At 37.6% G+C, this 10,356-nt stretch overlaps 1 protein-coding gene across 1 annotated transcript; it reads left to right on the top strand.

The window, feature by feature from the left end:
* The first annotated feature begins 4,254 nt into the window (after positions 1-4,254).
* LOC121726556 (phosphatidylglycerophosphatase and protein-tyrosine phosphatase 1) lies at positions 4,255-9,919 on the top strand. Its single transcript, XM_042113959.1, has 6 exons — positions 4,255-4,353; positions 4,431-4,577; positions 5,151-5,231; positions 7,196-7,299; positions 8,591-8,729; positions 9,450-9,919. The coding sequence occupies exons 1-6, from the start codon at positions 4,351-4,353 to the stop codon at positions 9,570-9,572; spliced, it is 597 nt and encodes a 198-aa protein (XP_041969893.1). The 5' UTR covers positions 4,255-4,350; the 3' UTR covers positions 9,573-9,919.
* The last annotated feature ends 437 nt before the right edge of the window (positions 9,920-10,356 follow it).

The following is a 10,356-nucleotide window of genomic DNA, read 5'->3' as shown; positions in this document are numbered from 1 at the left end:
ATTCACACCGTTGCAGTCAGTCTTCACTGGCGCGTTGTACGCGACGGTCGTATGCGAGTGTGTACGGTTAGCAAATACATTTTTAAAACAAACTTGTTTTAATTTTCAGATACTAATTAATGTAATCAAAGGGCAAAATGCTATCTTGTGTAAAAATAAAAAGATTTTGTAAAAAATATATAAATAAATCTTCAGGGATTACCTTTCACAGGTAACTATCATAGTTGTTCACAATAGATGAATAATTTTTACCTGGCTACAGCAAAGCAAAAAGTAAGAGTTATGTGTCACAGGCTATGTATGTATCAATGTATGTTTGTATATGTTACCGTTAATTTACGTAAGCCAGTTAGAGTGAAAATTCACGCGGTATTCTGCAGATTTTCTGGGTGAGTAAGTTAAAGTGCAAAAAATTGAATCTATTCTTACATTACTAGACAATCTGCAGAATATCTAGGTAATCGGCAGTCTACTACCATGCACGGTATGTTGCATAAAAGAGGTTCTTGTTTGAATAAATCATATTATTTAGTTGTAGGTATAGGGACTATTGAATATAATTTTTAGGACATTAACAAAGGAATAAAATATTAAAATTTAAGTAACTAAAATATTACTGCACTGATAAAATATAACAGATCAAATCAACTAGAAAAAAAAAACAATAATAAACAATTAAAAACAGTCTAATGTTAGCCATACACGCAACGGTCTACCGGAGAGGTCTACCTGTGCAGGTATGCCTGCGCAAGTAAATCGGAATGTGTGTGGGAAATGGGAATAGGCCTGTGCAGTTGCTTGGACCTGCGCATTCGACCGGCGCAAAATCGAGAATCAATTCTTTCGAGTGACACCTGCGCAGGCATACCTGCAGGTGACCCCTCCGGTAGACCGTAGCGTATGTGGTAGCCATAACCTTCGTTTTGAGGTTCGAGCGCTTGGAGTCCCGCCACAAAGTGAATTTTAGCTCCTTTGTGGTGAGAGTCCCGACGCACCATCTACCGACCTTCGAGAAGGAGGAGTTCTGGCCGATTGGAGTCGTCTACAGGAGGTTCCGAGGACGACTTTCGAATACGTCGCGCCCCACGTCGCAGACAATACGTGTTTAGTGTTTTAGTGTTAGTATTAGTTTTTAGTATAATTGTATGTATGTTAGTCTATAAGGTATTTATATTATGGGCCAAGACGCCTGAGTTAAATAAATAAATAAAATAAGGTGCTAACATGCTTAAGTCAAAAATTTTTAGGAACATAAACGAAGGAAGAGTTTAGCCTAGAATGTGAAAGAGTGACGTTAATGTGTTTTTATTAATTTCCTAAGATTGTTCTGGGTTTTCAATGTGTTTTATTGGTAGAATATTAACCATTGGATATTTATTATCATGCACAAGTATAGGCCAGTGATACAACTTCCAGAAACGTGCCTTTTGTGTTCCCTCCTAAACAACATCGAAAGTTTTAGTAAAGCTTCTACCGTTTTACTGAATCGACCGACTTGAGTCCTTGACTGCATTGACTTTTACTTTGACTTTGACTAGACTTTGGACTTTACTAAAAAGAAAATCGATGCTAAAAATTGTTACAAGAACATAGTTTTCCCGCTACTTATTTGACACTTGCAATGGTTATATAGCCGAAGCGCCATAATAAGAAAAAAATAAACAAAGGATAAAATATTCAATATTAACTTCAATGTTGTTGTTGTTAATGTTACTCCACTGATAAAACATAACAGACCAAATCGTCAAACATAGGAACAGAGGGGTGCAGTCCCAGCGAAGGAGCGTAACAAAACTGTTTAGTTCACTGTCTTCCGCAATTCAACGATGTACTATCAGTGTAGTTGATTCCTAGGCAGATCGCGGACCTAAGTAATTTGGTCGCGTTTTATCAAACCCATCCGACCGATGACTAACATTGAATTGAAGCTAACATTGAATTGACATAAGCCGACCATATGACGTAGGTCCGTCAACTGCCTAGGAATCAATTTCCTCGATGGTACCATTCGTTACTATGCAAACTAACTAGGTAAAGTACAAAAAATAACTTTTTTGGTTTAAATTTCACACTTTACCGGATGGCATCAGGAAATCTGCAGATTACCTAGTTAATACAATGCATTCGACCACCTTCCCGCTTCACACTGACCTCACTCGCGCACGCCCTTTGCAGGTATTATTAAATACCACTTAATTGTTAGTTGTAGCTTAAGTTTAATTAATATCATTTTTAAAAACATTATATTTAATAACGAATTTTTTTTCTTAATTTGTAATAGACTTTTTTGCAGTCAGTACTTGCGGGCGTTTGTTTACGATCTTTCGGGGAGTTAGGGAGCATACCCATACTACGTGACCTACTTTTTAAGATTTTTTTACTCCCCCGCTCCCCCAGGTGACCACACGTAGTATATGCCAAGACCCCTTCAATTGTTCACGTGGTATTGACAAGAATCATTTTAATCATTTTGTAAGTAGAAAGAGTAATCTAGCAAATGAAAATAACTTGACTCATATTTGTGTTTATTAAGTTATTTATAACAAAAGATTCTTTGCATGTTAATAATAACTAGATATTGCCCAATGGTCGAAATTCGATCTTAGTTTCAACGATATTAGGACTACTACCTATATTTTGTAAAAAAAATATTGACTTTATCATTTTTTTTTTTCAACTCTTGTCTCTGGGACTCAGCTGATCTCAGACTAGCCGTGTAAGCATTGTCTAATAGTATCTAAGATTCAATAAAAAAAAAACTATAATTTACATTTTCAATTTGTCACCTTGTTGTCAACAGACTTCAACCATAAATAAAAGAGTATAATTTGTATGTATAGGCTTGTCACTCAAAAATCTGTCATCTTTCCTAGTGTGTGTGTTGTAGTGTGTGTAATGTTTTATTTGTTAAAAAAATGTATGATAAAAGCATAATTTTAAAATAATATTAGCTCGATGCACTCCTTCATCATATAAACTATAACTGTGCAAAATTTAATTTACCTACGTTTCCCAATTTTTCGTCAAAAGGGATACAAAGTTTTTCGCTTGCGTATTAAATATTAATTTAATTAATTTAGATAATTATTACTACTTACTTTATTAAATATGGGAATAAAAAACGATCACCAAACCATACTTTGATACCCAATAGTTAATAGCCAAAAAGAAAATATACTTGACACCAATATTTAAGATAATATTATATTTTATGCTATACAAGGTGTAACAAAACAAAACAAAACAAAAGGATGTGTACGTGTTCCTTATTGTGATTTTACTGTGAAAGTAGCAGCGCTGAATGAGCAAAATTTTTTTTTACTTTTGTATGGGCATTGGGCAAGCGCCCCAGTGTAACGATTCTCTTAGATTAAAAAAATAATAATATATATTATAATAGTCTAAAATTACAATAGAACAATCAAAGAAATTAATTTCTAGGCAGATGGCGGACCTAAGTTATTTGGTCGCGTTTAAAGTTAAACCCAACCGACAGATCACAATTAACATCGAATTGACATGATCCGACTACATGACGTTGTTCTGTCAACTACCTAGGATTTAGGATTCAATTTCCTCGATGGCACATACTAGCTATTTTAGTCACGACTGTAGTTCAAATTGTAATCGAACACCAAATATAATAAATTTAGCTTTACAGCTTCACCAAACTTCAAAATGCCTGACAAGTGACAGAAGTGCCTGTTTTTTTAGTGGCTGTTGGCTATAGCATATATATAACCATAATAAATGCCAGTGTCAAGTATTAAATTAAGAGAAAAAAAAAATCGTATGACGTTTCTCTCGTCGAAATTGACTACATGACAAAACTCTAGACCCACTCCCCCCTCTTGTGACCGAGCGTAGTATTTTGAAGACCCGTCCCTAAATGGGTCACGTAGTATGGGTATGTTCCTTTACGCTTGCGTTCGGTATTATAACCGAACACCATAGACCATCTTTGTCACTCTTGTTACAAAATAATATTGGCATCTCGCCCTTGACTATGGAAGATACATTTTTGTTTGTGTGTGTAATGTTTTGAGTGTATTGTTTTAGGATTGCTTTTCAAATGTCATTTCGTAGAGTATGGCATGTCTACCTCAGTTTAAATAGAAGTCTTTGGAAAAACGATGCTGAAAATATTGTTTTCCCGCCATAATATACTCTGGCCATGGTTATATAGCCGAAGTGCCATAATAAGAAAAAAATCAGTGCGCACAAAATATGTCAATGTCAATTGGCTGTCAAAACATTGGAAATCCAGCCCTATTGCAAGCAATTTGCAAAACTCCGCTAGAATTTTAATTTACACAATCCCCACCACAAAGTTCCGCTTTCTCCAGCACCATGGTAGCGTTACTTGATGAATCTTTAGTGCGATGTGCTAGGTACCGGTTCTACGTACTCACTAACTGTATATTTAACAGGCAACGACGATGTTCGCGCGAGTCACTTTTTACCCTACACTTTTATATAATGTGGTGATGGAGAAGGTGACCAGCAGACGATGGTACGACAGGATTGATGACAATGTGATACTCGGGGCTCTGCCATTCCAAGGAATGACTAAACAGGTATGTAGGTTAAGACACTTTTAATTTACAAAAAAAGTTTTTAAATCTTCTAACCTCTGGTGAATGAACTGGAATATTGTTGTCCTAAGCGTGCAGACTTACAGCTATTAGATAAACAGTTGATACAGCAATTTTGCTAGTTATTTCTATCAAGAAATAAACAGTTTCATACCTAATAATACATTTATTAAATTTTTTATGGTGTAGTTATAATCAAAATCATCACTTAAATTACTCACAAAAGCATAACTTTTATGCTGTATTGATGCAGCAGAAAAACATTGCATCTGATATTTGAGTATCAACAGATGCAGTGTTTTTCTGCTTAAGTATTTAACATTTTAATAAATATTTAGGAATATAGTATAACAGACAAAAATTGTTGAATCAAAATCCAAATATTAAATACTTAGTTATAATTATTTATCAATAAGTAAGTTAGAAAGTTACATGTAGATTTTGAATAAATAAATAAATTGCTTTAGAAAACATTATACTTCTAAACCTACTGTTACGGACATAATAAAGTTTTTTTTATGACCTGTATTACATCTTTTATTAATCTTTTTACAGCTGATTGAGGAGGAGAATATAAAGGGTGTTGTGTCGATGAATGAAACATATGAGCTCAAGATATTCTCTAATGATGGTGAGGTGAGTACCAGACCAGACCTGTGATTTTCACCACCACCAAATTTTTTATTTACTCCCTCTGCAAATAAACTAAATATTATTATTTGAAACACAGTGCTAGTAAACCTTAGTTTACTTTGTTTGTTAGATGTAATGAGTTTTGAATTTTATCATTTTCATAGGTTTTTTTATAAAAACACAAAGTGAAGTCATGGAAAATATGGATTTCCAATTTCCATACATTAAAGGGGACAAGTACCAACAATTAATATCTTCAGGAATTACTTCAACAAACCGTATCACAGTGGCCCTTAGACTATTTCCCCAATAGAAATACACTAACACTTAGCACATAATATTATAACACCTCCATAATGGTTTCTTAGTAATTTAGGAAGAATTTCTTTTTTTAAGCTTCAATATTAATAATATATACATCCCTGTAATAAATGACTGTACATTTGTACAAAATGAAGTTGATAAAATTTTTACAACTGTTTATAGTAAACTGTTCAATCAAAATATTATATACAATAAATAATTACTAAGGGGGGGCTCCCGTACTAAAAACGCATTAATTTTTGCCTGTTTTTTGCTCTTTAACGGTACGGGACCCTTCGTGCGCGAGTCCGATTCGCAGTTGACCGTTTTTTTGAGACTGCAATGTGAACGATTCTGGCCCTAGCCAAGACAATTTCTTTATCGTTTCTTTATAGAATTGCCGATCAAAATGGATGGAATTGACATAAGGGTTCGATAATATGACATTGACCTTCGACTCGTCTAATGTCCATACATTTTGAACGGCGTTTCTATAAAGAAGGCTTTAATGGTCGATTTACACGGGTGACTAACGGGTCGATTTTAGTCACCCGGCAAGTCACCAGTCGAATCGCCACCCCATTTACACGGGTGACTAACGGGTCGATTTTAGTCACCAGTCAACAATAGTATTCGCAGCAAGCGATCGCTTGCGACTGAGCGTTTGCACGGTCGATTTTAGTCACCAGCCGCATGCGGCCATTGGCTGCACGACTTTGGGCAACACTTCATTTTGCGCAGAGTTACGAGGTAACACGTTTTTAATTCCCACTTGCCAGGAAAATTGACGTTTATTGTATCTTCCAGGCGGGGGCGCCTGCCCCCCCCCTGACCCTACCTGGGTACGCCCATGACTACAAAAATTTCGATTTTCGACGCAACGAGTTAGCTAGCAGCACACAGTTCATAATAATAGTTTTGTTATTGTATTCTATTATGGTCGACTAAAGCAGCACTGTTTAATATTAATGTATATCGTCATACGCGTCCCGGAAATAATAGTACAATATAGATAAATCTACAATACACAATATTGAATATTGTCATGTAAATAGTTTGAATAGAAAAACTCAAATCTTTGGCTTGAGATAAGTAGAGTATGTACTCAAATTCTGCAAGAGGGTTAATTTTATATGGGGATTCACTGCCATCGAAGAAGTAGGCGCGGTCGCAGCCTGAAATTTTGGGGGGGGTTACTCAGTAGTCACTACACATTTTTTTTTATCTGCGCCCTCGGACGGTTCTGGGTTTTATTTTATTTTCAATTTTACCTTACATTTGGGGGGGGGGGGGGTCATGTCCCCTGTGACCCCCCCCCCCCCCCTTTGGACCGCGCCTGCGAAGAAGTAAACTGGTTAAACTTTAAAAGCTTAGATTACCCTAAACCTTGGAGACCAATCATTAATCTAAGTTTAAAAGCATATTAGTGCTAAAATTCTAATCACTGTTGATATTAACTATGGAATAATGAGCCAAAATAAGACATGCTCATTAATTAATGAGTACCTACTTCATTATTAATTTATATTGTATAATTAGTTACGAATTTCCACTCGTCAAGGACACATATTAGAAAAAAAGGGCTATAATAAAATAATAATTAATTATTATTCAGTTTTTTTACATACAGCATAAAAAGTTATTTATATTTCTGTTTTTTTTAGAAATGGCGTCAACACGGCGTGGAGTTCCTGCAGCTGGCGACGACGGACATATTCGAGGCCCCGGACCAGGACAAACTGTATGAAGGAGTGCGCTTCATCAATAGGTAATGTTTGTAACGCCTCCGTGGTCCAGTGGTTCAGAGCATGGCTCTTGACTCGGAGGTCATGGGGTCGATTCCCGCGTTGGAAACATGTTATGTATTTCCAAGTTTGGTTAGGACAACGCAGGTCATGATCCATGCGTCGGATGGGCATGTAAAAAGTCGGTCCAGCGCCTGCGCCTGTACTCGCCAGTCGTGTCTGTCTTCCGTCCCACTGGGTTATATCAGTCTAATGTGAGAGTAAAAGGAATATAGAGTGCTCTTGTGTACTGCGCACACACTTGGGCACTATAAATTACTACTGCGTAACTGGCCTGGTGTCAATGAAACCGGCCACTGTCACCGAATTTTTTTAATTTGTACCTATAAAGATATTCGCATTTCGCACATAACTACGACTTAACGCCACACACGCTCACAGCATTGCAACTATTCATGGGCGTACCCAAGTAGGGGCAGAGAGGGGCAGCCGCCGCCCCCATTGCCCCCCCCCCCCCAAACCGACCATCTTCTCGAAAATGGTTACATGAGACCTCACCATTGTCGAGCAGTCAGAATAGATGAGAACACGCTCAGTTTGAAACAAAAAACCTCGATCACAATCGATCCAACCACCAAAACAAAAAATCAAACACTGTGTCATTTCCCATCCATTTTTGCTCTGAGGTCTTAAATTTGTGCGCGAAATATTATGTATATAGCGAGATGTTAAGCCCTTGGATAATTTATACCAGAATGCCCTAATACAATAAAAGGTCAATGCCTTATAGAACTATTTATTTGGATCAGGCTGGCGAGTGGCAGAGTAGAATGATCGCCTCAATTGATGTAATCATTGTTAACTGATGTGTTGACACTTGGTTCTAGAGTCGTGCGACTACTGTACGCTAATTTTAATAATAATTTATATTATTAAAATTAGCATGTGTTACAACTTGTAATAACAAGACCATCTTAACAACTTGTAAGTCACTCACAAATTGTTAAGATGGTTTGTTCATTTGTTGTGTATGGTAAAAGTGAATGTACGAAGAGCAATTGCAGGAGCATTTTCTATTATACCTACACTACTACATAATATTAAAACTTCTAGTATAAAGTAATTCATGAAGGTCAATTTTTTCTTTTTCAACCTTTTTTTTAAATTCCATAATGCAGAATAAATATTAGTTATATCTACAGAAAATGTTATTTTAAAAGTCGTGCAGGCAGCGACTGATCATCCCAAAGAAGCAATTGTTTGAGCAATACTATATGATAACCAAGATAAACTTTAATACCTGACTACCATCAGGTTCCTACCTCTCGGCGGCAAGCTGCGGTCGGTGCCGCTGGACGAGGGGCAGGGGCGGGTGGAGCAGGGCACGGTGTACGTGCACTGCAAGGCCGGCCGCACGCGCAGCGCCACGCTCGTCGGCTGCTACCTCATGCTGGTGAGACTTGCAGCTATGAAGATATGTACAGCTCCTTAAAATTCGGTCTCGATTTCCGTGTATCAATAATGGTAGTGAAGAAACTAAAGACCTTTGTCACTCTAGTAGTTGCAGCAGTTGCTCGAAGGCCCGAGCGGAGTGATCAGGCCCTAATAACGTCTGGTGGCAATAAGCCAAAATAAGAGGGTGCTGCCAGAGTGACATGCATACAGTTGAGTTAAAAATGTACTCGTAGTTATAGCTAAAGAAGAGGCTGCATTCGCTGGCTTCCTTGCGACATACATAGTTATGTCTAGGTAACTGCATGTCGCAACGAAGCGACGCGACACTTCATTTAATTCATAAAAATATTTTAAACTTGAAGAATATATTTTATGAAAAGAGTTCACACGCGGCGCTCTAGCTGGCACAAGTACCAGCCAGAGCGCGGAAGCGAAAAGGTCAATGTCAAAAAATGCACGACACAGATGATGGCGCCTACGCCGGGCGGAAGCGCGGTGTTGCCACTTCACAAATTATTTTGACTTAAGTTTGTTGCTACTTCACAATAATGTTAGTATAGATAGAACGCCACGTCGCGTAGTGCCGCTGCCGCGTAGTGCGACTTAGCTCTTACAATTTTATACCATAATATTATATTCGGGCTTTAATATTATGGGAATTTAGGGCATGCCGCGTCGCCGCATCATAGTACCGACGGTTCCTGTAATTTTTTTTCAGAAAAACGGGTGGAGTCCAAACGAAGCCGTGGAGTACATGCGGTCACGGCGGCCGCACATATTGCTGCACACCAAGCAGTGGCAGGCGCTCGACATCTTCCACAGGAATCACGTGCACACGTGATCACAATGAGACGGTAAAAAGTACCACCTAAACCTTATTGCCGAGGTCATAATGTCGAATATGATTTGTAGATAAACTGGACTGCTGAGGTGTTCCACCTTTTATCGTATTGGAAATAATGTGGTATGTGTCGTGCACAGCTTTAATTTCGCTTTGCGAAAATGGAGGGAGCAATTGGGGATGGAATATAAGAGTGTACACCAATAACGTAGAATAGCCCAATGACGTGACACCGACTGATCGCAATCTACCAATAACGATCCGTCTGATCAATGATCTAACATCCCACCAAAGAGACCTAAAAATCAAACAATATAGGTACCATCGAGGAAATTGATTCCTAGGCAGTTGCCGGATCAAGGTCATTTGGTCGGATCATGTCAATTCAATGTTAATTGTGATCTGTCGGCTGTGTTTGACGTAACGCGACCAACTACGTAGGCCCGCCTCTCTCCCTCTCAATTTTTGCCGAGCGATATTATATTTGGGTGCTATATGCAATAAGTTTGTAAGCAGCTATAGAACACGCTACCTCAAAGTTTTTGGATTGGTTTGTTAGTTAAACGAATTTAATTGATAATATAATGATATTACGTCGATGACGCAAATAGTCTTCAATAACACTAACTATAAAACTAAATTGCTACTCAGTAATTCAGTTTTATTGCCAGTGCTTATGTTTAAGTTTTGTAAATTTAAGTTACTCGTATTGGGCAGTTGTCTTATGCTCGGTACAATCCATAAAGTTGATATACCTAGCGCTTAGCGGAATAGAGAAAAAAAG

This window comes from Aricia agestis, chromosome 4 (assembly GCF_905147365.1).
Source record: "Aricia agestis chromosome 4, ilAriAges1.1, whole genome shotgun sequence".
Lineage (NCBI taxonomy): Eukaryota > Metazoa > Arthropoda > Insecta > Lepidoptera > Lycaenidae > Aricia > Aricia agestis.
This window is presented reverse-complemented; position numbering and strand designations above follow the sequence as displayed.

What these genes read in the sequence shown, in the direction of transcription:
- LOC121726556 (XM_042113959.1), top strand. An exon ending in TATTCTCTAATGATGGTGAG is followed by an intron (nt 5,232 to 7,195) that starts GTGAGTACCAGA and finishes TGTTTTTTTTAG; the next exon opens with AAATGGCGTCAACACGGCGT. An exon ending in GGAGTGCGCTTCATCAATAG is followed by an intron (nt 7,300 to 8,590) that starts GTAATGTTTGTA and finishes GACTACCATCAG; the next exon opens with GTTCCTACCTCTCGGCGGCA.